We start from the raw sequence: 27,428 nt of genomic DNA on the forward strand, positions 1-27,428 counted from the left end.
AGCTGGTTAATTTGGTTTCCATTAAAAACAATTGTGGGGTTTATTTATTTATTTATTTTTTCATGGGCAATATATTTTTAAAGGTATCAGGATTTAAGTTCACAGCATTTTATACATATTTTGCATAAAAACAAAGAAGAAAAATAGTCTTTTAAACAACCAAAAAAAATTATTGATTAATTTTCTTAGTGTTTAGGGGGAACCTCTGACTTTGCACCTTGAAAAATTAAGCTACTTTTAAGGTACAAATGAAGGAATAGCCTATATGTGATATGATTTTGCGAATTTTAAGGGATTTTATCCAATATAAATCCTTTAAACTGTGCATGTAATACACATTATAATAAAAATATAAACAATCAACAAACACGAAAAATAATACATAATAATCCTTTAGATGTAAATACAAAAATATGGTTTGAAAGTTACGAAGTTACAATTTCAACTGACATTTTAGACTAAAATGTGGTGAGGAAAATATCCCAGAAATTCAGCTCTCTGTGTTTGCTGAGCTTATTTTGTAGATAAACCTTTTATTAATCAATTAATGCATGAAGCTCCTTTTTTTCAGATTGATTTCAGAATTCATTTTTCACAAGAGGCAAATGAAATCATCTCCAGAGGCCAGTTTAACGATTGACCATGTAGCTGTAGTTTCCTGCTGGAGGACTGTGTTGCATGTCGTCCCTCCTCTCATTTCCCATCTCATCTCTGCCACCCACACTTAAGAGAAAGGCAAGAATACCCAAAAATTAAACACGAGGCTTCCAATCTACAATTGAACAAACCTTTATTTATGGACAGTCATTCCATATTTTAACAAGAAGGTATGCAAACACACATATACATACATGGAAAGTGGTTTGAATCAGTCCTGTGTTCAAAAGGCAGGCGGTTACAGCAGAGAAATCAACAGTTAATTACAAAAACACGGTTCTTATTGCTCTTTACAGCAACATTTAACTTCACCCTTAACCTGGATCACTAGAATACACTTAAGGAGAGTTAATACTATTTACACACTGAAAGTATTTACATTGGCAAAGCCTGAGAGGGGACACAGAAAGCTTAATCTACATTCTCATAGTGCTTGACAGTTAAACGATACTCCATTCTCAGTACGGGGGTTTGTGGTAGATTGATCGGTTTTTCTGTGAGGGAGGCCATGTACAGTTATCACATCCAACACCCGTTTTATCATAAGACCTGAGCCAAAACAACATACAGACCACAAACAAAAGAGAACAATTCCAATTCAAAGACTTATTATAGGTAATAGAGAAAGAGTATTATCAGTTGAATAATCAGCCTCCCACATCACTATGACATTAAGTCTAATTACAACACTCTTGTCTGGCTTCAGTTGAGTGTTTTAGAGTCGTAAAATCAAAGCACTTCCAAGTTTATTTGCTTAGAAAAATCACCACCATCCGTTACAAAGAGCTTTCCGCACATCATTCCAGTTTGTGCTTTAAAAGGAAGAGTCTGTACTCTTGTCAAAACAGTTGTGGCAGCGCGGCTTCTTGTGTTCTCGTAAAATGGAATACGAGCAGACCAGCTATCAGTACAACTACTCAAAACAGCACAGGCAAGCTTATTAATAAGACACCATTACAAGAGTTCTTTTACTTTTCATATTTTCAGTTTTCTGTACAGGATAAAAGAAGGCTGTGTCTGTCGTTCACACTGACAATCTCACACACACACACACACAAACACCGGTTGAATGAAACCAGAGAGCCAAAAAATAAAAGAAGCACAGCATCAACACTGCTGCTTTAAGTGTTTTTGTGCAACTGAATACTCTGAAGTAAATACTGTAAGACTCTAAGATTTTACACAGCCCAGTTGTCCAATGTGACTGTAATACAACCCATTCAGTAAGAAATGAAAGAGTAAATCCGTTTTTCACATGCAGCGGTTAGAAAACACAGTCATTAAAAGTGAACCACTTTAAAGGTCCCATATCTTGAAAATAGGTTTCTGTTGTGTTTTTTATAAACTCAGAGGAGTAAAATAAAAGCTGTGAAAAAAATGAAGTCACTCGCTACTTCCATTTCTCTGGCTCCCCCACAGCACGCCCCCATGGCTTTATAAACCAGTAAGAACTGGATCTGGTTTCAGGCAATACCAGATAACCAATAGGCAGCCAGCAGCTGAGTCATCTGTGGGTTTTGTCAGCAGTTGTGTTACAGAGCAAGGACTTTGCCATTCGGGCAGCCTTGACAGTTTCAGGCACGGCTAGACTTTTAACTGTAGAGTGCAGGCTAACGGCTAACAGTAAGCTAGCAGAGTGAGTGAGTGGGCAGGCGAATGGGAGTGAGGGAGCGACAGTGTGGCGGCTGTCAGGGTGTATGTGTGTGTTGTGATCCACATTTTGCATCTTACTGATCCTGTAGCCGTGGTTACTGTAGCTGTCCACCAAATCTTTTCCCGGGCTGCCTCATGAGTTGATCTGTGCTTAGCCAATCAGAGTGTTTGCTGAAGAACAGTGGGCGGTTACTTCTGCCTAGCAGCAAAATCTGTCTATGTCTGGCTGGGACAGAAAAGTGAGGGAGATCGAATCCACACTGGTTTTTTGTAAACAACATTACAGAAGTGTTTACACATTAATGGCACAGATACAACCATGAGTATTAAAATATGGGACCTTTAAAGTCATCACTGTGGATCTTAGTATCAAAAAACACAGTGAAACCTAAGGTGATGTGTATTGTCTCTCAGTAACAAAGCAGGAGAGCACAATGGCCCCAAAGTCCAAGCTGTTTTCACACTCCTTGTGTTGTAAGAGTTTCCAGTGTGGTCTGAGCAGAGACAGTGTTTAATGCATGATTGTAAATGTGTAACGAAGGACTGATCCAGCACGTGAGGTGGTTTACAGTGTCTACACAACCCCTTCGACGAAACTGGTGTCCAGGTGAACTATGAGCATCCTCAGGAAGGACATCTCCTTGCGTGTGTTCTCGAAGATGATCCGTGGATCATCGGACTGGCACCGGAGGCAGTTGGGGGCCATCACCATGGCCAGGTTGTTCACATCCATCTTGGTTATAGCCACGTTGGATGGCTGAGCAAATACCTGGAGATGATCAGGATGAGAGGAGAGAGGAACCAATGAGCAAGGCTGAGTGTTCAGATGGACCTTTGACCTGTAGTGACTAATGCATGAGTCACATTCAGTTACATAAAAAAGATCAAATGATTAATATTTTCGTTTTCCAATCAGTTTTTAGTTGAGGTTTGTTTTTCAGTGCAGGTTTTATTTTGGACGATCAAGATTTTACTTCATAGCAGATATTTTATTATGTATTTTGGCATAAAATTACAAAAAAAAAAATTCGAACCACCACGAAGAACTAAACAAAAATTTAAAAAGATCAAAATTTAAACAATTTGACTTGCAAGCTTCATATAAACAATTTTCATAAAGTCTGAGTTCATTTGTGAATTCATTTTTTGTTTTGTTCTTTTTTTAATTAAGGTATTGTCAGAACTGTGTTTGAGGGGACTATAAATCTATAGCACCAAGGTGGTTACCTGCAGGAAGTGGATGAAGTAGCAGAGCACCAGCCTGTTGAGCTCAGGCAGAGACTGCACCACAGCGATGGCCGCCACTGGGTCGTCACAGTTACTGACGCACTGCTTGTAGAAGTTCATGGGGATGAGCGGCTCCTCCAGCTCCCGATACCACAGCTTCATCAGAGAGGCTGAACAACATGAGCACACTATTCAATAAGTATATTCAAACCCCACATGTACACACAGACACACACAATCATAAGTCACATTAAACCTATCCTTCTCTCACCGGGGACATTGGGGTCAGAGAGATTCTCTGGGATCCTCCACTGGTCCACTTGGAGCTTCAATGCATTCACTTCATCGATGTCTCCGGGCACTCTGAGGGTGAAACACAGCACGTCGGTTACACTCAGTGGCCACAAGAGGGACCTCTACTTCTATTTCTCCCCAGTGTCCATGCCCTGTGGCAAATCCATTACACGTGCACACCCAATTGGCTTCAAATGTGGCTTGGTGGCTGAAAGTACTCTGTTCTTTGTTTGCAGTACCTCTTTCTAAAAACAAAACCCAGAAGAATCATACTGTGACCAAATAACACACTGTTCAGGAAAGTCCCTGTGCCTGTGTAGGAGCGGAGTTTCACGGGGAGATCAGTATATAGTATGTTTGACGAAGAGGAACAGTTTTCTAAACAAGTCAAGATGTTACAGAATTAAATTTGCAGGAGAAAACCCTACACAAACACACAGTTGTGAAGCTCCCACGTGCTTGTAAGCTTAAGCAGTAATGTAAACACGTATTATGAAGTATCAAATTAAACAGTGCTGGTCTCAGGAGAGAAGCAGGGCTGTGTTTGTTCTGCTGTCTGTTCTGTGTACTGTACACAGGGAGAGCCTACTTTGAAATAAGGGGATGCAGGAGACCACACACACTTATTTATATGTACGATACATACAATACAGCACACACACGCAGTACATAAGATCCCCTTCTAATTTCCTAGACTCCCCGTCTCTCTCATGCTGCTCAAGCCGAGGCATGTCATTGGCGGAGTTGGGTCTGTCTTACCTGAAGATGCCCTCTGTCTGAGCTCCGCCCAGAGCCAGGACATACTGGGAAAGCTGAACCTGCACCCAGGGCAGTTTCCTGTCTGGGAAGAGCTCGCTCTGCCTCTCCATCACCTCCTCCAGAGAACTGCCAAACAGGGAGGGGGTGACGATGGCCCGCCTACTGTGGTCGATCTCCTCCAAGGTGGGCTTACGTAGACCCTGGAGGGGAGAGAGAGGGGAGAGAGGTAAGGCAAAGAGGGGAGATTTACTACCCAGGCATGTCAGGGACTATGATACTAATCATGGCTGTGTCTGCAGCTGCACTACCATGACTGGGTCTGTGTTTATGTCTCTGGCTGTGACTCCGTCAGTAGGCCTGTAATTATGTCTCTCCCTGTGACAGTATCTAGGATGACTCAGATGAGAATCACAACTTTCACCGTGTTATGTCCTATTTTTATGGAACTGAAAGATCACCTTTTTGCCGCCAGTGATAGCCACCTTCTGCAGTTTCCGATGGCAGAACTTGGCGTATGTGCTGATAGGCAGGCCTGCAGGGCGACAGAAGAGGAGAGTTCAGTACTGAGGAACAATGAAGCCCAATTTCACAAGAAACAATATATGCACACCTTTGTTATATCCTCAAAGACGCTCAGTAAAAACCTTAAGCGTCAGGCATTACTGAACACACAAACTAATAAATGATTTAAATTCTTTCCCACAAACAGGACAAGCAGTGTTTTCTTTTTTTTTCCCACAGATGTCAAATTGAGTATGAGAGGCAGGCAGTGGTAATTGGAGAGACATGTTGACGGTGTGATTCTGGCATATGGGGATTAGAGCAGGCCCCAGCTAAACTGTCAAGCTGAGGGAAGATTTACTGCTGTTGAACAAAAGCTTTAGAGACAGGATCCGGCTTACACATCCAACGTTCAGGTGATTCATCAGCGTACACAGACATAAAGGCCTCCAGAGAAAATGAGAAACACACAGGCTCCCTGTCTGCTACCTGCTCTAAGTAGCTACTGTAAGGCCCAGATCTATTTCAGAAGAGAACTGCATTAGAGGAGGCGGGATTTACTTCAAGAGACTCAAGCAGCAGAACCAGATCTGTCCTGGAAAAAGTCCCTAGAAATTCTGCGCACTTCTCGTTGTCGGCCTAAAAGCAAACAGCAAACCTTGACTGTTAGGTCATCGCGTGTGCTCATTAAAAGGACGCATCCCCATCTTCCATTTCTGGTTCACACCAAGCGCTCTCGTGGGCTCTACTCCCGTTCCCAGAACCTCCACTGTATCAGGCACCTGAACTGGGGCCAGATGGACAAACTTGCTGATGGGATTTCAAAAAGTAACAAACACTTTCCAGCATGTTCCCTACATTCAGAGCCCCCAGATTTATAGCAAACAGGTGACTCCCATGTACGCTCACAACTTCTGCTAAACTGACTGAGTTTGACTATAATTATGTCTAATTAGAGAGATCATACCAATAATTTGCCTTTGATCTGGGCCAAGACGGGCGTTTTTTTCCCAGGGCTCCCAACGCAGGCTTTCACTTACTAGGAGAAAAGCGAGAGAGCAGAGCCCCTTGCTGCAGTGTGAAAAAGGGTTTGAACACTACTGGTGGTCTATATTTAAATCAAATCTGATGGCACGAAAACAACAACCAGGCAACCAAAGCCCAGGAGAAATATGAGATCATTAGGAGCTTGAGTGTACTGTACCAGGAAGAGAGCGGCATGACACCTGCCTACACATGGGCTGCAGATAAAATTAACAACAAAAACACAAAGCCACTAAAGCATGTTGAGGAGACAACTTCAGTCACATCTTGGTTATTGTTTAGGAGATGATCATCCAAGCGCTGGCTGAATCCAACCCACCCCAGGCCAAGAGAAGTCAGTTTGTGAGCCCAGGCTAGGTCAGGACTGACGACAGGCCTTTAGTTCAGTTCCCACATGTACTCCCACTCCCGCTGCTCGCAGCTGCTTGTTACTTTGGTCAGACACGATGTACGACTTCCAGTTCCTCCATCCGTCATGAAAACAGCAGCTTTCATTTTGCTGCTTTTGTACATTTGAGACTTCTTTTTCTTGTTGTTGGCTTTCATCAAGTTTCGTCCCTCTAAAGACGTTTCCAGTTAGTCAGAGATCTTCAGCAGGCTTTCTCTGCGACTTCTTAGTCAGTTGGAGTATTTCCAGCACAAAGCACCGTGTCTGAGTCACTCGAGCACAATGTGTGAGGCCGCTGCTGTGGTGTCTACTGTGAGACGCCCGGGTTCCTCTCTGGTGACATCATCATCAGAGCTGGCAGCGCGGTCTGCACTAATGAGGGCACGTGCCGATGAGTAGGTATCCTCTTAAATGGCCGTCTGACATGCAAGTGGCTAGAGAGACCGCTAATGTGATTCACAGTGAGGTCCATTGTACGCATACAGGGCCTTCTGAAATTCTCATCCTACATCTGTCTTTTTTCAGCTCAACTTTCTGTGAAATCCATTCATTGTGTCTGCAAGCACATCAGCGTGTACTCATCTGACAAACAGCACAGGGCTGAATTTTCCATCCCACTCAGAGCGGTCACTCTACAGGGAGTGATATGTTAGATTTGTAATGGCTTGCGTTGCTTATAGACTCTACACAACTTTTGAAGAGAGCAGAAAAACATCTTTGAGACTCCCTCCCCTACCTACTTCACGCTCTGTCAAACAGATGACCCTGTGCAAATGGGAAATAAAGAGGATCCAATGTTCCTAAAGTGATATTTTGGACTGAAGAGCAAGGACATGAACAAAAAAACGTACCCTCTTCCTCCTCCGTGTTCTGTTTTCTCTTCTTTCTGGACTTTGAATTCTTCTTCAGCTTTAGTTCCTGCTGTTCCAGAATAAACTGAGTCACTATGAAACAGAGAAAATGACAAAGGTCACATTTCTGATGATCAGTTCGATAAACACAAGGCCAACAATCAGATTATCGGGCTTGTTAAAATCAGCACTGTGTTTTCTATCACGTATCAAGAATGACTAAATTAAATTACAATTCCACAGGATTATAGAAACAAAAAAAAAAAAGAAAGACATCTCTCTGACCTACATACACAATGCTGACGATCAGACAACACAGGGAGGTACAGAAGAAAGAAAGGTGACCCACCCTGTTGCTCAGTCTGAGACTCACATTTCTTGTCGCTAGTGGGCTCCGTGTGTCTCTGGATGTAGCCCTCGAGGTAGCAGCGGAACTTGGGCGAAGGAGCAAAGAAGGCCAAGCTCACAGCCATCAGCTCCCAGCCCGCCGCCAAGCTTCTGGGGCTGGCATTTCCCGTGGTCTGCCTCACCAGCTGCACGTACAGTTCGTCCCGCAGCCCCGGCATGTCCCAGCACTTGGTGACGATGAGCAGGGCGCAGTGACGGCGATCCAAGCGCGAAGGCCTGTCTCCCATGTAGGCCTGCACCAGCTTGAACATCTCGCAGGCCTCCTTCCTGACAGCTCGGTTACTGGTGACGAGCATGGGCTTTTTGATGGATCCGCGGTTCCACGACAGCATGTTGGCGATGGAGACGCGGCGACGGAACAGGCCTTGTGTGTGCATATTGAGGTGCTTGCTGGCCCAGTCCTCCATGCCCATGTCGGGAGGCGGGGGCTGCCGCAGGGTGGCGTAGGAGAGCGGATAGGAGGATCCTCCTGCTCTCCCTCCTGCCCCATCACCTCCCTCTCTGTTGTCATGGTTGGAAGGGCGGTGGGGGCCCAGGGATGCGGTCCGCCCATCCACCATGCCTTTCTTTCGGCTCTCCAACTGAGCCTGCAGCTCTAGGGTGCCCGCCTGCAGGGGAACGAGAGGTGGACATGAGATAGAGAAGAAGAGTTGTACAGAGGAGGAGGAGGAGGAGGAGGGAGGGTATAAGAAGAGGAGACAGAGGGGGGTGAGGCAAGAGTGCAGCAGAGGTACAAACTGTGTGTGTGCAGCTGCAGAGTCTCTGTTGAGTTGAGACGCCTTGCGCCTGCTGTGCTCTGCTCTGCAGTGCTGGGGCTTGAGGGGAAATTGTTGCAGGACCAGCACATTCATTTTTCTAATGCCAGAAAAGAATATGTACAAGGAAAAAAAATATCCCCAAATCCTCATGAACCCTGGTCTCAGCAGCAGGTGAGCAGACAGTGGCATAACAATCCTTACCCCTGTTTCTCCCTACGCCACGCACCCTTCCCCTGCAAAACCAAAGTTACGCTCTACACAAGACCTCCCTGTGATCCCTGCGGTGGATTTTACGACCACAAGGAGCACCTCAGCTCCCTTAATAGACAAAGCAAGTGATCCAGATACGCTCTGCGAACAGCCAGGAACAACACGAAAACCAGGCCAGAATCACAGCTCAAGTTTACTAATGGAACATAGAGCGAACCAACATCAAAATGCATCTTTCCAATGAGACCCTGAAGTAATACGTAGCTGATGAGTGCCAGGCGAGCTGGACTTTAGATTTTGGTTTCTCGATCAAATGGAGCAGATCTGAGGTTTGGCTCTGGCAGAGAGCTGATGTTTGGGTGGGTGACAGAGGTCAGTGCCAGAGGATCAAATGTGACAGAGAACATGTTTAACCAAGGAATAGGACCTATACTGTAAAACGTCGACTTTCAGTAAATTACACAGATAGCTTACAGATGCACCAGCACAGGGTGGTCATTCACTCACACTATGGATTGAGACCTAACGAGTGAAACAATGGAAAATGGTCTCAGCTTATAAAAACATGAATTATTCACGGTCTTTGAGGAAATGGTCAGAGTTTTAAGTGCATCCTTTGAACAACTTATTTCAAAGGCCTTTCACCAAGAACAGAATGTTCAAATATGGAAAATGCAGAGCTGCTCATACACAGCGAGCCATAATCTGAGAGTGTGTGAGTGATATAACAGCAGGTCTGAAGCACATTCCAGGACAGACTTAGGGGGCCTGCTCAGTGCTCCTTGGCCGTTGTCTAACATGCTAGAGCTACAGTGGTACCAATAAGCCTTGCTACCAGCCTGCCTCCCCTTCCTCCTCATCTCCCTGCCAAGCCTGGGCCATATGGGCCACAGCGGCCCTTCTTCCTGACCAAGGGAAGCCATGTCCTGAATCTCTCTGGCATGGCACGGGCCCCAGATGCCCAAGTACAGATCTGGCATATGAGTATACAGTACCTGCAGCGCAGGGCAGATGGACGGTGGTAAGAGGATGACAGGTAATGCTGGGACTGTAGCCATTATAGTCAGTGGTGCCCAGCCTGCCCACTGCCTAATGTCCTGGGGACATTTAGGTTTTCAAGACTGGAATGTAAGAGGCATTACTCACAACATGCTCTGTGTTCTTTTCAAAGAGACAGATTAGCCTCACTCTTTTCATCTCAGAGCTCCCTGTTGAATCAGACATTCATTATTACAGCTGCAGCATGACTCTAACTTCTGAAAACAACACTTTAATGTATGGAGGCATGGGCTGTGATTCTGTTGCAAGAGGGGATTCGGAGATCAGTAGGAGCAGAACTTGGAATTGGCTCCACATGCTGCTACTTATGTAACTGTGTTGAGAAGTCAAATCACGCTTTCATCTTCAATCATGTGTACCTTTTGTAAGGACCCACTGACGTCACGATAAGCCATCACCATGGTCCATCTATATGTGTGTTTGTGTACGTTAGTGCTCTGTAAAGTAAAACTATAACCAAATCTACTGTGCTTTCCAGGGTTTTAAAAAATCTGATCTGGCCCAATAGGAACATTTCTGCTCAGCTAAACAGTCTGTCCATTCTCCCACTCACAGCTCTCTTAGGACTAGACACACTCAACAATACAAACATGGCAGCTAAACATTCTCATAATACGTAGATGCTTTGTGCAGGCACGACTCGGCCTTGTTTGACACAATGAGAGTGAATTCTTCTCTAATCCAACAGTGAATCTGGAGAGACATCAGTAATCAGAGAAACTTCCAGACCAAACAAAGCTGAATCTAAGCAAACCCACTGAGGTAAACAGACCACACAACCACACACACACAGCTGAGCTCTTAATCAGACAGGAAAGTATCAGAATATCGGATTAGCTATGAAATATTATCTTACAATCTCTGTTTTGTTATTAACAATAATTTAACTCTGAGGCTGTTTGCCTCACACACATATATAAACATAACAGGGGGTGGGGTTACCTGGGAGGGTGGTCCTGGGGTCTCTGGTGAGGAAAGGCTGGCCTGGCTATTCACACTCATCTCCAGGGTGTCCACCTTTTCATATGTCCTTTTTTGCCTCCCTGGTATCTCCAGAGGGGTCAGGGCAGGGTTGCCATGGTTACCAGCCCTATTCAGTGACCGGGGAGCACCAGTGAGGTCCTCTCGTGATGCGCACCTGCCTGCTGACCCCCCTCCTCCGTACCACCTGAGGGAGTCCGCTGGGGACCGCGTTCGCGGTATGACGACCCGCTCCCCCATCTCTGGGTCCAGCCCCGCTCTCACTTCCCTCATGGTGTTGGAGCGACTCACCACTTCCCTCATTTCAGCCATCAGCCTCTCGTTGAGGGCACATAGCTCCCCGCTGCTGCCTACTGACCCTGGCCTGCCGCCTGCACCACCACCGGCTCCTACCCTCCTCCTGCTCTTTCTTCTCAGACTCGGGGAGGGGCCAGTGGAGTAACCAGAGTCTTGATAGTTTGCTGTGGCCTGTGGGGTCGAGGAGGGGAAGTCCTGCGAGGCCTGGCTGCTCTGCCTGCTGTGTCGTGCCTCCATGGCGCGCTGTACAGTGGCCTCCAGGACTCGCCAGTTTTGCTTCTTGTCCAGTGTACTTGGGCCCGGGGTCCCTGTCTCTCTGTCCCTCAAATGGCCTCGAGCCTGAGGCAAAGAGTGGGCCTGGGGCTGGGGATGTGGTTGAGGCTGGGTCAAAACAGGATCCTGCCTGGAGGTAGGGGAAGGGGTACGTGTGGGTACAGGAGACCCGGATAGGAGCCCCTGCTTGGGATCCACATTGACCATGTGCTTGATGCACTCCAGACCAGCTGGGCTGTAGTCAGATGCAGAGGGATTCCTCCTATGCCTGGACCCTGGATGAGAAGAACTAGGGTGCTGGAGGTGTCTGGGCTTCTGGAGGCTATGGGTAGGTGTCAGGCGAGACAGAGGTTGTCCGTTGTACAGATGTGCCCCCTCTACCTCCATGTCTATTGGGGGTTCATCATATATCGGACAGTCTGAAACTGGTTCATCATAGATCGGTGCAGTGCAACCATACTGAGGAGAGACGGGGCGTGGTGTGCTGGTCTGTGACCTGTGAAGGAGCGGACTCGGGTGGCTACCGTCTGATGTCACCAAACAGAAGCTGCCATTACTGGCTTTTCTCAGGTGATGGGCCTGACGTGTGTCAGCTGCCATTTTGCCAGAGGGTGCAGTTTTATATCCCTGGGTGGAGCTTAAGTGTCCTCCTTGGGCCTTGTTGCTGGAGGGGTGCAGGGTGAAGGTGTTGGCTTTGGTGTGTGGACTGTGCTGGAGGTGTTGCTGCTGCAAGGCTGGACTGGGCTGACTACGGCTCATGCTGTTCACCTTCACCAACATGGCTGCCTTTGAACCAGGTGCCGGCTGCCATCTCTGAGAAGCATCTCTGATAAAGACAAAAACATGAGCAGAATTATTTTAACACCAGTCAAAGCAACAAAGTAAAGTCTGACTAAACATGCAAAGGTCCACAGACAATACCATAAAAGCACAATCACCATATTCAGTCATACACAGGCATGAAGCCATTTGTTCTATTTAATCTGTTATAGAAAATCCAGGGCTGACAGGGCTGGGAAAATCAGCAGCAATCCACAAATTCCTCTCCAAACATTTCGCTGACCTCCAAAGACTTTACTCCATTTTTAGTCTGGCAGTCATAGTGGCCTTGTCAAACCCATGAGACAATAACTCCAGTGTGTGTTGTGTAAACCAAAGCACTAAAAATACAGAGTGATTGAACACAGCACATCACACTGAAACCCACCCACAGTTCCTCCTAGTTGATATACACAGAGTAATGTTATATTTAACATATGATGGTTGTATGTGTGTGAAACAGTTACTGTCGGGTCATGTGAATCAGTGGATGAACATTTGGACAGTAAACCAGCAGGCCACATGGAAAGGAGTTGATCTGAGAGAAGTCGGGATTGCAGCAGTTCACAGCTGAGAAGATCTTTGCCCGGGTCCAAAGGTTAATTCTTCTCCTTTTGGTTTGGGCGGCTAGGCTAACTTCAAACCCAATGGCCCACTGCTAATCCCAGCAACGTAAAACAATCTGCCATCAATCTGGTCACGCTGCTATGGTCTGCTGCCCTCCACTCTGCTGTCGCCTCATAATCTGCAATCAGGAGTTTTCATTCCTCAACTGATCAAAAACTTGCCCTCTTAAACCAATGAGTGTTGTCTAAAGCAGGCATTACTGCACATACACACATGGACACAGTTGGCAGCTGGCCTGAGTGAGACACGTGACGCAGTACAGAATACACAAGTTCAATGCACTTCCTCGCTTAATCAAAGGTCACACAGGTAAATAAGATTGAAGGCAGGAAAAGAAGACTTACCTTCCCTCCCTCCAACCTCTGCTTAACAGTCAGTGGCTAATTAATTAGATCAAAGCTGATCACCTTCTCTCCTCGTAAATCCAAACACAAACAGATCAGTGTACAGCCAAAGCTGGTGTTCAAAGGCTTCCCTTCTCCAAGAGCACGACTCAGTCGAGAGTTGGGCTGTAACGGCAGGAAGAGGACGCAGAGGGAGGAGAGAAAGAGGCGGAGTGGCCCCCCTCTCCTCCCCACATCTCTCTGGAACAATGCTGAAACAATTCCCCTGAGGTCCTCAAGCCAACGGCAAACTTCCTTTAGCCCTCTCTCTCTCTCTCTCTCTCTCTCTCTCAGGACCCTTTGCCACCCCCAGTCTATAGAGTGAGTCACACCACCTCAGTGGTTTGAATGTAAACAGGCTCTCATCTTCAAACGGTCCCACAGATTCTCCATCCAAGCAGGGCCTATAAACAGCTGGGTCTCAGCCACCTGGCACAGCACCAGGACAGCCTGCCGCAACCACTGTTGTTGGGAACGCTCCGAGTCCCCCACCTCACCGAGACCAATCAAGACAGTTTACTGCCTAACTAACACGCAACACACACACAGACACGTGTGAAGACAAGAAGCTGTGATGGATTCACCTCAAACCACCACTGTTTAGTTGTTACAAGCAAGTGTGAGTGTGTGTGTGTCTGTGGCGGGGGTTGGGGTGGGGTGGGGAGGGGTTTGATAGGTGACAGCTGTAAACATGAGAAGCCACTGTTTGTACTCTTTGAAACAGTGTGTGTTTTCTCACTCTGGTCCTGTCAAGCAAGAGGACGCGATACAAAAGCTACAAAATCATTCCCACCTCAGCAGCTGACACACAGCTGACCATTTAGCACCGGCCTGCTACAGCAGGAACAGCTAACGCATGAAACATCAAGGCTTTTCTTATAATTGGACGGCCAAGGAACACAGAAGACCTCACACACTAAACCACAATAATCAAATTCTTCTTCTATTATCCACAAACAAATCAAACCTTGTTGCTCATACAAAAGAAACTCACTAAGTCTGGGGTTCATGTTATAACTGACTGTTAAATACACAAACACTGTCCCCTATGTTCCTGATGGCTGGGTGATACACTTTATGAGGACTGACCCTGAAATAGTAGTGACCACTACTTCCTGTCTGAGGAGGTCCTGCAGAGGGTTTGAGAGAGGGCTCCCCCATATGTCGCACAAACAGGAAATGCCGAATGTAATGTTCACAAGCTGCACCCAGGGCGGAAGTATGAGCTAAATCTTAATTATAGGGGGCTTATATGTAGCTTTATGAAAATGTTTGACTTTATACATGGGTAATTCTATATCCTTGGACAAAAGTAGCCACAGAGATACATCTTCATGTCCAAAAAACACATCACTGTTCTATATTATTCCTTCCTGTCCACACAAACACTAAATCATATCTTGATGATTTTGGTAGCAGCATTTAACAGAGACTATTCTTCAAGGACTGAAACTGACTACTTTCACAGGCCTGTGAGGAGCACCCTGCCATGTTCAGCTCACAGTGCTGGGACAGAGGGATTTTGTCAGGCTTTGTCCCAGTCAGGCTCAGCAACCGTCTAGCATGTTCACTCCCTCCAGCACTGGCACATTATGTTAGATGTCAGCATGGAGCTTGGTGCGATGATCGTCACCATCGCATGGGGGCCCGTAGCCAAACTCCAACAGTAAGGCTGTACAGTGTCTTCGATCTCCATCCAAAGCCTCTAATCCCATTACACAGCTAGAACAACTCACATATCATTAAACCCTAGGTCAACCAAATAAAGTATGATTACAAACCTTAGACCAAAAGGGAGACAAGGACAGTACAATGGTGAGAAAATACAACAGGCTTGGAGCGGGGACACATTTGGCGGGGGATGGGAGGTGAAGGAGAACAGAGCTCAGAGAGACAAGAGAGGAGGGTGTGAGCATGTGTAAATGAGAAGGGGTGGGGATTAGTCGTGGGAGAGTGCAGCACGGGAATGAGCGGGAAGGCTGGCATTCCTCAGGGCCCATTCAGGGGCCTCTCCGACAGTGTGGGGAGCCTCACACAATGGTGGCTGTGCCATCGTCACAGAGACGCCTCCCTAATCAACAGCAACGGAGCGCAGGGAGGAAACTGAACCTCAGAGAGCCATCTTCAAGATCCAGATACAGGCAGGCAAACAGACAGGCTCTTACGTAACACCGAACAGGCCTAGACTTTTTTCTACCCATAATGAAAGTTATTTAGAAAGGGTGTGTTGCCTGCTGGTAAGCTGCGTGTCAGGTGTTTGTGTAATGTTAGCTGAAGGAGGGGATTATGCACAGCAATTTATCACAGAGGTTAAAAGAGACAAGATAATTATCACCGGGAGTGTGAGAACTCCCCCGACATTTTTCTAAATCTCTCGCTGTTTGCAAAGAGAAAATCTCCATTTCAACTATTTCTCAAGTACACATGATAAGACACGCGCAGCACATGTCCATAGACCTATGGTAAACCAACATTTGCAAACCCCTTCGTTCCAAACCTGGAGCTAGCATGTGAAACATCTATTAAGACAGGCAAATGTAAGATAAAACAAAGTTAGAGGCCCTTTGGACAGCAATGGAATAATCTGATTGGCCTCTGGGGCAGCAAATCAACTTAACGGTCAGCAAATTTCAATTAGTCTCGGGCAGCCGTGGCGTCTCATACCAACAAACACAGTCCCAGATACCTCTGTCGCTGTTCTGAATATTCCTGTGCCCAGGCCAATAACCAACTAAATTTACTGTGGGGACTCTGCTGTCAGCAGATGTTCTGTTTCTTCTTTCTTTCCTGCCTGGAATAATGGTTGTTGGAAAAGCCATCAGCTGAGTCACTTTGGCGGATATGGATTTGGAAGTTCTTAAATTTACCCCCTGGGAATAGTGGGGTCTGAAAAACAGGGGTTATTATTAACATTGGCTGCACAGGAAGAGGAAATGAGGTCGCACAGGCCAAGCTTCTGCTATACAAACACCTCAGAGTGTAGACCAATGGGATCTCTGCGATTTGCGTAGAGGAAGGAAACTGAAAAGACAAAGAGGATTCACTGAGGACAATGTCATGTCCACTTCGTCATAAGTTCAAAGCTTATTTTTCCTCTCACTTTTAAACAATCACTCATTAAAAAATGTCAAGCAGAAGTGACAAAATAACATCTCAGGCTTGTTTTAAACTGGTAGCCCCCCAAGTTCCTGTAAAACACCTCCAGAGAGCCAGTTGTCCTTCAACAGCTGAACTGACGCACCTCCCTCCTCTGAGCCAAGATGTCTACCAGCTGTGCATGTCTGTGGCTCCCGCAGCCCGACCCTGTGAGGAGTGCAGGGATGGGCCAGAGGACAGCCACTACGTTCATTCTGAAGGGCCAGGATAAGGCCAAACCCAACCAGATTCCACAGAGACCCGCCTCTGGAATCTGAAAGTGTATCTGCAACTCTTTTTGTGAGGTCAGATCCCACTATAGCACACTGTTTGGATGATATAATTAAAGCTGGATCATCTTCTCTCTCTCTCTCACACACACACACACACACACACACACACACACACACACACACACACACACACACACACACACACACACACACACACACACACACACACACACACACACACACACACACATATACACACTCACACACACAAAATCAGCTCCAGTCAGTCTCAAGTCTCAGAAATATGATCAGGAGCACAAAAGAGCAGAAAATAACCAATAATGTCTCATTAGAAATGGATGGGAGTGGAAACCCTGAAAGCACTCTGAAAAACACTATCTCTTTACACTGTGAGTCGGCTGAAGCGGTCACGCCTGAGGCCAGTTCACACATGGTGCCACTGGTTCTTCATGAAAACACTGGAGATATTTCACAACAACAGAGAGAAGTCAACTATAAAAGCAGTGTTTCAATGATATCTAAAATAAAACAAAAGAGGTTTTGGAGACACTGCTTCAGAGAGACACATAAAACTGTAGCTCTGTAATCTAGGTCTTATGAGAGCGCCATAAACTTTGCAATTATGAGAAAGACAGAGTGAAATGTGGAACTGCACAGAGATAAAAACAAAATAAGGACACCGTCACTCCTAACCAGACTCAAAGCACTAAGGCACATATCAGCATCACAAGTTCAAAGTGCAACTTTTCCACAAAGGGGAAGAAAAAAAACTACTTTATTATTATAGGCAGACTTAGAAACACCATATGGAAAGAGCTGAAAAATGAGCTTACCACACCAGGAGTGTAGAGATAAAACAAGTCTTTCCAGCGTGCGTAAAAATGTTGTGGCTACATCCTCAGAGTGGCGGGAGATGAAAAGCATGAGAGGTTTGTGCTCTCGCAGTAAACATGCAGACAATGTGTGACTCATTAAAAACTTAAAAACTTTATCTACCCCATAAGACGCCCCCTCATTTCCTAAATAAAGCCACTGGTGATTTCTCCTACATGACTCACAGTAAGACAGTCACAAGCATATAAGAGGGAGTCTGTTTTGCTTTGGCTTTTTTTTTTTAAATACTTTTGCTTTCATGTGCATGGTTTATTTTAAAAAATTCCCCCAAACAGAAACTGAAATGGAAATTAAAATACAGTGATTGCAGTTCAGATTCTCAGTTGCTTGCACAGTCAGACACTTCTGCAGGGAGGTTTCTACATTTGCCCTTTACCTTCGCTAGAATACATCAAAATAAAACAAAAGCCAGCATCATTTTGACTAAGCTCGTTGCGCTCTCACATAAAGCCATCTTAGTTATCTTGTCTCCCCTTTACTGTAAAGAAGCCTCTGTATAAGAGCACACCAGTAAACGATGTAACAACACGGACAGAGCTGAGTTCACCTACATACTGATATACCAGAGTCTGTGGAAGCCTTCTGAATCCAAAGCCAGCCAACGATCAGGAAAGGCGAGTTTTGAGTGTCTAATGTCAGCATGACTGCCTTAGATTGAATGCTGGTGCACCGCTATATCATTACAGGGCTAAATGAGAGGGCACATATAAGTCATTTGGTGTTCTTCTCCTTTCAGCATCCCTAAACTTCCTGCTTAGAGAAAGCTCCTGGTTGACCCTGGGGGACAACTGGCTTTAAGTGAGGGCCTTTGTTCCTTTTAGTGGTCCATTATACACCCCAGGTCAGCCCACAAGACAAAAGAGTAATGTGACCCCAATGTGAACCACCTTGGGTCACTTCTGGGTTGTGTTACTCCATGCTGTCATGCGTCCTCAGCAGACTTTTAACATCCACTCAACCTCAGCAGGTTCCTGTAACTTAAAAGTTCTGTGGAAGGCAGCCCACACACAGATCACACACTATCTGTGGTGAAATCCTGTCCAGCTGTTACCTGGTTGATGACAACACCACACAGACACACTCATGCACTGAAAGTTGGATGAAATTCAATACAGATGTTGTAAGCTAGTTGATCTTGAACACCTTGAGTTCCTTTATCATAGAAAGAGATCAGTTTGCCTCAGTTTCCTGTGCTCATAACCACATGTGACTGACATGTTTACCCCTGGAGAGCGCGGTACTTCCCTGATGAGCACCACAGGCTCAAAGTACCCAGAAATTCCCAGGACATGTGATAAGGCTTAGCCAATGAATAACAGATTTGGCAATCAAGTCGACAGCCTGCACCTCCTGTAATCATGTTCGTAGCCAAGTACAAAGACAAGCTTTAAAAAGAGAGGGAGAGACACACGGAGAAAGGAAGCTGCATCAACCAGCCACTGCTTAGAATAACACAAAGGGTGTGTTGTGTGAAAACTTTGGAAACATTTCTATCTGTTATGAACAGATATATTAATAGCCCAACACAAAAGGAAACTGATGTTGGAAGCACAGGGATTGTCCCATCTCCACAAAGAACGATGTTGTTTTTCAGAGGTCACAAGTTAATAACATTTCATCTCTGCTGAAATGTCATAGAGGAGGAGAGGAAAAAAGAACATGTGAAGGCATGTTTAAAATAGCTGAGACATTCAAACCAAACACTGAGGAACTTGAAACAATGACATAGCCCATTACTCAAAGGACCTAAAAAAAAAGTTATGACCAGAAGCTGTATGATCAAAAAAAATAACAAAAAACAGGAAGACAGCTATATTGTCATGAAAGTGCGTAACACTCCTCTTTTCTGGGTGGGACTGAACAGTTAACTGACCTCAAACCACTATGACCGCTCCAGCTCTTCATTTAAACTTTCTCCCTTGCTCTTCCCCCATTGATCCATGTCATTATCAGTGAGGCGGGGCCTCTGACTGAAGACAAGCATGTCTCTGAGTTTGTTTTCAACCATTTTGCGCCGTCACATTCAACCCTCTCTGTTCATTTTGTGCTGGTTTCTGATTACCTGCAGAGAGATGGTGGCAAGTGAGCATGTTAAGAGCCATATGGCTAAGACGGGTATCAAGCCTCAGGGGGGCTAAAGACTCCTCAGCCTTCCTCTGAGGAACACAGCTGGCCACTGTTTTGAGGAAACACAGCAAAGGTTCTGGGAAAAGTTGAGTCACTGGGGCAGAGTGGGACCCTGAGTTTTAACAGTCCCCTCACACATCAACGGCAATGCAACAGGGCTCCACTAGTGGCCATCAACAACCGTGGCTGACCAGTTAGTTCCCCCTCCACCATTACGCAATCCCAAAGGAATGGGGGGGGGGGGGGGGGGTCAGAGAAGAGACCCCTTAATGGCAAAGATGAGGTACAAGAGGAACCAGGAGGAACCAGAGAGTCAGAGTTGCCATGGAAGAGCCTCCAAAACCCAGCAGGGTTCATCTTGTTTAGAGGCAGCTGGAATGTAAAGGTTCTGCTTGTTATTAACCACACACAACACTCTCTCACATGCCTCTCATGCATGCACATTTAAGCTCTCACCCATAACAGGCATTACAGTCTTTGATGGCCTGAGGCCTAGATTTGTTTTAGGAAAATGAAATGAGCATTGGAGCAGAGCAGAGCAGGGTGGTGGTGAGCACACAGAAGGACACTAAGACGGCCTCAGTGGCTCTGTGCCAGGGGAAACAGAAGTGGCATGTCTGGAATCTGACTTGGAGGGAAGAGACGGTGGTTTGGACGAGGCCACAACGCCAAGCACATGATGGGGTCTCTGAATGAGTTACTGTTAGGGGCCGTTCTGCACCAGTAAGTGTAGCGTGTGGAGCAGGGCTTGGGGTGGAGGGGGGGAGCATGTCGTGCTCTGTAATATAACTGACCACTCTACCCATTTGGTAGCGATTTGCTGAAATGCTAAGCACGGTTCACAGGCAATAGTATGGAAACATGGGACATATGGAATGTTCAGATAAGTGAGAATGAAAATAAAAAAGCAGTTTGAGTTCAGCTCGAGCGGTCAGAAGTCAAAATAATCCTGCGACTTCTCATTGCAGAGGCATTTGAAAGTCATTACGGCTCACTATACCACATGCTGCTTTGACTATCACATTTCCCCGCTTTTTCTCCTGGTAATTTGATCCACTAATGATTAAGCACAACTCTCTTTCCAGACTTACTCGAGAGGCTACTGAAGGCTTGGTGAGGCTTACCTCTGTGGGTCTTTGCTGCCATCTGCGCTGTGTTCGTTGCTACTTCCGTCACCCTGCGATCTGCTATCCACTGCTGGGTCCATCGCGGGGTTGCCAGTCTCCTTGTTGGTCTCCAAGGCTGTGGGGATCGGGCTGTCTCCGTCCTGCTCGGGCAGAGGGGTACAGCGCCCCTGGCTCCCTACGCTGCTGATACTCCCCGTGGTCCCATGGTGGTGCCTGTCCACGCCTCCTCCAGTCTGCTTGGCCTCACTGCATCGTTTCATGGCCTGAAGTTGGGAGAGGGGCACTATATCGGCTCCCTGGGGTCTATGCCAGACTGTGCGGCGGCCAGTGGAGTTGTAGTAGTAGAAGCGGCCACTGTGGGGGTCGAACAGCTCCCACCACTGGTTACCGTCTGCTTGGCGGACAGGAACGCCTGGAGGGGGATCCCAGCCGCACTCACCAGTGGTCAAGTTCACATACATACGCTCGCGGGAGCGTGGCTCCAGGATCTCCACCCAATCAGAGCTGAATGAGAAGAAAGAAGACAAAAGATAAAGTACTGTTTACAGATGAAAATAGCCAAAGATTATTCACCAGCAGGATGCGATGATGCACCAGAGGACACAGTCACGCCTGATTACTAATCAACTTGACAAGAAGTAAACAGCTCACACTGCTTGACGGACTGAAAGGCTCAAAAATGCCCACTTGTCCATATGGAGAGAGTGTCGGTGTTTGTGTCCCCTACATGTATCCATCTGCATGTGTGCGTGTGTGTGTGTGTGTTAGAAGTGATGTCATCTCTTTGGTAGGCAATGGAGCGGCAGGAGCGACGTCGTGTATGTGTGTGTTTCCTGAATAAGAAGACAGGTGGACGCAGTCAGGGAGACACCAGGCTTGGAGTCAGCAGGGCCCAAAGAGAACCATACGCTCTGAGTGGTACTAAGGCAAAAACCACAGAGCTTAACTACAATCACAGGGTGACAGCAGCCAGCTCAGCACAATACACATAGACAATAAAAAAAAGAGGCAGTAGAGAGGGGAGCCGCAAAAAAACAGACATGGAGTCAGAGTCAGAGAGAGAAACAGAGAAAAAGACAACCCAGCTGACAACCCAGCAGAAAAGTGCAAAGGCAAAAGGGCACAGATAAGAGCGACAACCAATGAAACACAATTACACCATGAACTGATTTTCAGAGAAATTATAGGGCAGTCTATCTGTGCTAAACAAACCCCGTATACAGTATGTGCGGTAGCTACCTATATAAAATCAGGGTCAATAAATACATCTGGCAAATAAGCAAGGACTGCAGTTTGCTGGTATATCTAGGTTACGCTACCCTTTAGTGGGCTCCATTATGTCTCCTTTGATGTAGTTCCCTAACGCAGGCCTGAACTGTGACAGCAAATCCATGTGGGAACACTGAGAACAGCCAGCTAGAGCCCTTTCCCCAGGCTCAGCATCACAGTCTATGTCTACATCAGAGCCAGAGGAAAGACTCCAAATATCCCATAAATCACAACGCTCCTTTCTCCTCTCTTCTAATGACCACTTGAGGGTCCTGGCAAAGGCTAGGTCCTTTCTCTTCCTTAGTATCCCACCCAACTCTAGCCTAGCATCTTTGAGAGAAAAGTGCCAGTGGGGAGGAATTAGTGTCACAAGAATCTGCCATAGGCTTGGATCTTTTCCCAGCTTTCTCAGGACAGAAAAGCTTTTCTTCTCCCTGTCATGGCTGTTTGTGGTACGAGCCTGCAGCCTAGGCTACCTGTGAAGATCAGAAGGGACACGAAGCTTAGTGTGGATAGGAGTGCCTACAGTGTCCAACAAATACCCACACTCGTTTCTCATGTGACATCCAAAACAGCCCTGTGTGCACCCCCGGCCTCAGAAATAGACACAGTGGAGTGTGGTGCCCGTCAGGTCTGGCAGGGTTACAATGTCAGTCTGTTGACTACAACTCACTGAGAACAACAGCTGCTCTCCGCATTCACCGCAAAGCCATGGATAATTTTGGCATACCTGTTCATCAGGCATATAGTGTCAATCGACATCTCTTTTATGTGCTGCCAGCACCAGCCCCAGGATCCCCATAGGTTAATTTAACAGCCAGGTAAACATAGAAAACACATCGAGAGGATATAGGAACTTTCCACATACTGTCTACCCATGTGTCCCATTGCTCTATGCTGGGAAACCATCTGGTCCAGTCCCTCACTCCAGGCAAGCAGCTCTGACCTTAGTGGACTCAACACGTAAGGGTGATTTTACCCTGTGTTTTTAGTCCATCTGGGATGGCAAGAAGATGAGAGGGGAAATTTGGAGAAAAAAAAGTGTTGAAAAATGTTAGTGTGAATGTTTGTTTGTGTTGCAGGGCTTGGATTCAGTGCAGCAGAGAAGTGTTTACAGTCTGACTACTCACAAAGACACAGATCCCACAATGAGGCCCAACTATTAGAAGATGACTTTCAGACTTGATTAGATCCACAACACTTAATGGGCGGGAAGCCTTGCACATAATGGGGCATTCAAAGCAGAGGCCAAACAGTCAATACCACCCCACACATACCACAGCCTTCATTCTTTTACTGATCCTGGCCTCCAGAAGAGGCCTTCCCACACTGAGAAACTGATCTCTCCACGCTGCCTCCCTTGTTATTGAGTTCTGTGTTTTTCATCATCCTCTGTAAATGCAGTGTTTGTATCTGATTCCAAATAAACCAATCCTTGAAGAACATGGAGTGAGAGAAAGCTCAGGCTGTGTCCCTCACTCTGTACCTGAGCAACAAAACTCCACAGCAGCAATGCCACTGAGAAAACCAGCACAGCCTTCAACCACGGTGCACGGTGTCCTGAACACCCCAACAGGAAACCAGGGTTTGAGGGTCAACTGTGGAGGCCACGGCTGACGAGTTTAGCAGCACGGGGTGTGATGGTTGCATAAGGACTGTTCCCTCTGGGTAAATATACAGCATTTAGAGCTGAGAGCGAGCCTGCTGGGCTCTGTTGACACAACCAGATAAGCAGGAAGACGGGGCCGGTGTTCAGGTTCTGAAATTCCTGGAACATCACTTTTGGGAGCACTCAAACAACATGTGAGAGATGTCCATTACATGGGTTGTCAAGGACAAAGGAACTTGTCTTCTGCAGGATCTACCAGGACATTTTTTCTCTACATCTGTCATAAAAAACTTATCTGTTCATTCCCACCATAATTACATTTACTTGACAATCAAAATGAAATAAAAGTGATTTGATTGCCTGAAGCAGACCATCTAAAATTGTTATGAGCAGCCTAATTGCTATACATTTCTGGAGAAAAGTTCCTGTCTGAAATATCACATGAACGATCCTCAGCCTGCTCAGCTTTAGGCGATTCCTCGACTCGAGCAGACACAAAAATATAGTGCAGCTCTCCAAACAACCGTAGCAGTCTGCCTCACGCTGCAAATGCTCATAAATGGTTTGGAATGCAGTCTGCACCAGCTCAGCCATGTTCAACTCCAACAGAAATGTTTTATATTGATCTAAAATTAACTTAACACACACAAGGTCCTATGACTGAAGGACACAGCACCTGATTTACCTCTAGGGAAACTCAGTCTAACTGAGGCCAACTTCTATGCCAGAGACCCATGTTAGAGGTTTGTGTGGTCCTTCACTGCCTTCAATAAACACATCAACATAGAAAGTTCAGGAGTAGTTGGATTTTACAGATTCCACCAAAAATATTTTTCATGACTTATAACATATAGCTGACACAGGACTTCCATGAATAGAAATGGTACTTTTTACCTTTTGTGGAAGTTATGTTTTCCAGCAATAAGGAGTTCCTTTCATATTTCATCTAATCTACAATGTTTGAGTTTTTCATTCACCTGGTGGTACCAGACAGTTCTGTGTGAAAAAACACAACTCTGCAGCTGTGAAATATGTTGAAACTACAGGGTACAACCCAATGTCCTCTTTATTGTTGCTTGTAATAACACACTCTTTGCTCTCCCATGGCACACAGGGTCTTTGTCTCCCATTTGGGTCAAGGAGACGCTTCAGCCGCCTATGGTTATTCCACTGCACCTAAAAATAAAGCCTGTCAAATTGTTAAAAAAAAAATCTGTGCAAACAGAACCCATCACTGAGATGAAGAGGCGAAAGCTGACAAATGCGCACACATGAACACAAAGACGTGCGCACAAGCCCACCTTCTTAAGCATCTTTTTGCTCCCAGTCCCAGTGTGCCAGGGGTCTCCTTCTGAAGGAGAAATTCTACATCTGTCATCCACAATTTAGAGTCAGCTCCAAAAATAACCAGAACTGAGAGCGGTTTCCCAGAGTGAGGGAAACAACAGAATATAGCTCATGGAATCTGCCCCATTGTTCGAAGTCAGCGCCAAAGTGTAACTGGCGTTTTTCCCAGCAACGGTAAACACAGAGGACTGGACAATACATTCACTAGAAATAGGCCAACACGCAGCCTTGTGTCATTGTCCAGCTCTGGATTTTCACGCAAATTCATATACCAACGTGGCGGCTGATTTCATCACAAAGATAAGCCACACGAAGGGGTAAAAAGAGATTGTTTTCTCTGTGGTATAGAGTTTAGACTAAACTATAGCTGCAGTGTTTCATCAGATAATCTAGTAATGGCTGAAATGCAGCTTTATGCTTCGGTGCCATTGTGGCATTTCTGATAGACTGATACAAAGCTTTCAGAAACTGAGCCAAATGGAGGGTATTACTGCATTCATTTGTCCACAAATTTGTTAGGATGAAGTGACACAACCAGCGAGCCAGTTAAACTCCCATTTACTATTTAGTACTCTTGTAAGGTAACCTCTAACCTTTTGCAACAACAGACTATTCTGAGTTGTTGCCTGTGACTGTCCCTTGTGGACCAAGCCAGGCGGAGTTCTCACACAGGGCCTGCCATTCATGTAGGAAACCTTAGCTCTCTGTTCACCAGCCACAGCAACAAGTGCCAAGGTCCACCCTGGCCGGTATATTTACAGAACTGCTATTTCCTATTTACAGACATAAGACAGCCTTTCTCCTCAGATACTGGCTTTAAAATAAGTCATCAAGAGAGACGAAGGAATTTAAACTCACCTTGTTGCACAGGTTAAAAAAAAAAACTATTAAAAATGTCGCAATAAGGGGAAACCAGTGGTAATTTGCTCTCACAGAGACATGTAGAGACCTGAACCTCAATATAATACAAGGAGTGATCTGCCAAAAGCAGACTTCTGTTTGATTATGTCTAAACCATGTACAAAGTCTATTCAGCATGGCTGCTAGGCAACCTGCTTATCTAAATATTGTAAAACAAGAGCAGGGACACAGAGCGACTACTGAGTGCTTGGCAGTGGTTCCAGGTAGCTGTGACTAATGAAGAGTGTAACTGTAAACCTGGTATGTTGAGTGGTGTGGCCACCGTCCCCTTAACTGGAGTGAAAAGGGCAGCGGCTGGTGTGTGTAACCCCCGTCAGCAGCACTGCAAAGACTGAACTGAAGCAAACTGTTTACTTTGGATTTACTTTCCACCTTCAAATTTAAACTACAATAATAGTTTTCTGAATGTAATTTTTTTCTGCACATGCTGCTTTCACTGATTTTGATTTAAAGGGGCAATATTTAGGTATTTTGGTTTAAACATTCAAAAATCAACTAAGATTATCAACAGAATGTAAAGAAATAACAGTTTTGACGTTAAAGTGCTAACCAGCTAGCCCCGGCCCATTCCGTCTCATAGCACCTGCAGCATCCAGTCTGCCCTCAGTCCAACAAGAGAGGATGAAGAAGTACTACATGAGTAGACTATAACCTGTGTTGAATCCGTCCTCTCTCTATGACCTTCCTCCACTCTTTCCTCAAGCTCAGCTGTTGATGCTGCTGCTCTCACTGTCGATCCTTGACCTCTCGACCACTTCTTCTTCCCTGTCTCTCTGACTGAGCAGACTGGGTGTGAAATAGTCGTCATCACTCTAACAATATCTGAAGAAAACAGCCTACCAGTTACATAATCAGATTTGCAAGGTAAACCTGTGTGGAAAACATTATTCCCCTAGTCCATGCTGGTTTGGCAACATGTCAACAGACTTGTTCAAGTTAATGTTAGCTCAACATGAGGGTTGAAACTTAGCTGTGTCCCAGAACACGTGTTCAGCACATTCTCATGTACATCCCAAATAACAGGTACACAGAGAGGGTCCGTACAAACTTTTTTTCATTGGCCCACCAAAGCAGCAGCCCATAGGGATTTGTCTCATATGCCTATTGGAACAGCGTGGTGGACACCCCAGCTTTCTGGGAATATACAGCAACTTGTCTGTAGCAACTTGGAGTATGAAGTATGAATTCGACAGTTGCCCACTTCTTATTTTTTTGCTGCTATAAGAGAGTATGTACAGATCCTTGGTAGCTACATTAGCTAGCTTGACATAGCTAACATTTACTCACAGAAAGTCTAAATAACACACTGCAGCTATGAGCAAAACTTAATGGATCAGTTTGGCCTACATTTTTCCATTACCAGTTCTTGATAAACTTGATTGGCTTGATAGTAAAGATATGAATCAGGTTTGAGAGAGGCTCATGTCCTTATCAGAAGCATGATCCAGCCATTACAAAGGCACATGTTTGTTTCCTGGAAGCCTCCACTGAACTAAATGTTTCTGCTGGAAACAGGTGTATATGAGTCGTCTCTGTGCAGGATGTGTGTGCAGGCA

General features: G+C 45.8%; 2 protein-coding genes across 6 annotated transcripts in view; both read right to left on the reverse strand.

The window, feature by feature from the left end:
- Positions 1-773: 773 nt before the first annotated feature.
- The window catches only part of arhgap46a (Rho GTPase activating protein 46a), a 32,824-nt gene continuing 6,169 nt past the window's right edge, over positions 774-27,428 (reverse strand). Inside the window, exons 1-10 of one of the 5 annotated variants that reach the window (XM_041033256.1) lie at positions 22,046-22,192; positions 20,724-21,230; positions 10,752-12,186; positions 7,748-8,390; positions 7,375-7,467; positions 5,049-5,122; positions 4,591-4,790; positions 3,809-3,900; positions 3,538-3,707; positions 774-3,079 (exon numbers count right to left, since the gene is read on the reverse strand). In XM_041033256.1, coding sequence (XP_040889190.1) covers positions 2,885-3,079; positions 3,538-3,707; positions 3,809-3,900; positions 4,591-4,790; positions 5,049-5,122; positions 7,375-7,467; positions 7,748-8,390; positions 10,752-12,186; positions 20,724-21,230; positions 22,046-22,119 — 3,483 coding nt within the window. In that variant the 5' untranslated portion in view covers positions 22,120-22,192 and the 3' untranslated portion in view covers positions 774-2,884. Of the gene's footprint in view, positions 3,080-3,537; positions 3,708-3,808; positions 3,901-4,590; positions 4,791-5,048; positions 5,123-7,374; positions 7,468-7,723; positions 8,391-10,751; positions 12,187-13,150; positions 13,283-17,411; positions 17,584-20,723; positions 21,231-22,045; positions 22,193-27,428 lie in introns of those variants that run through there. The other 4 variants (XM_041033255.1, XM_041033258.1, XM_041033260.1 and 1 more) reach the window with 4 other exon arrangements.
- sulf2a (sulfatase 2a) overlaps positions 26,558-27,428 on the reverse strand; it is a 50,225-nt gene continuing 49,354 nt past the window's right edge. The window contains exon 23 of the transcript XR_005893830.1: positions 26,558-26,569. The gene's annotated coding sequence lies outside the window, so the exon portion shown is untranslated. The remainder of the gene's footprint in view (positions 26,570-27,428) is intronic.

Source organism: Toxotes jaculatrix, chromosome 3 (genome assembly GCF_017976425.1).
Source record: "Toxotes jaculatrix isolate fToxJac2 chromosome 3, fToxJac2.pri, whole genome shotgun sequence".
In the NCBI taxonomy this organism is placed as follows: Eukaryota; Metazoa; Chordata; class Actinopteri; family Toxotidae; genus Toxotes; species Toxotes jaculatrix.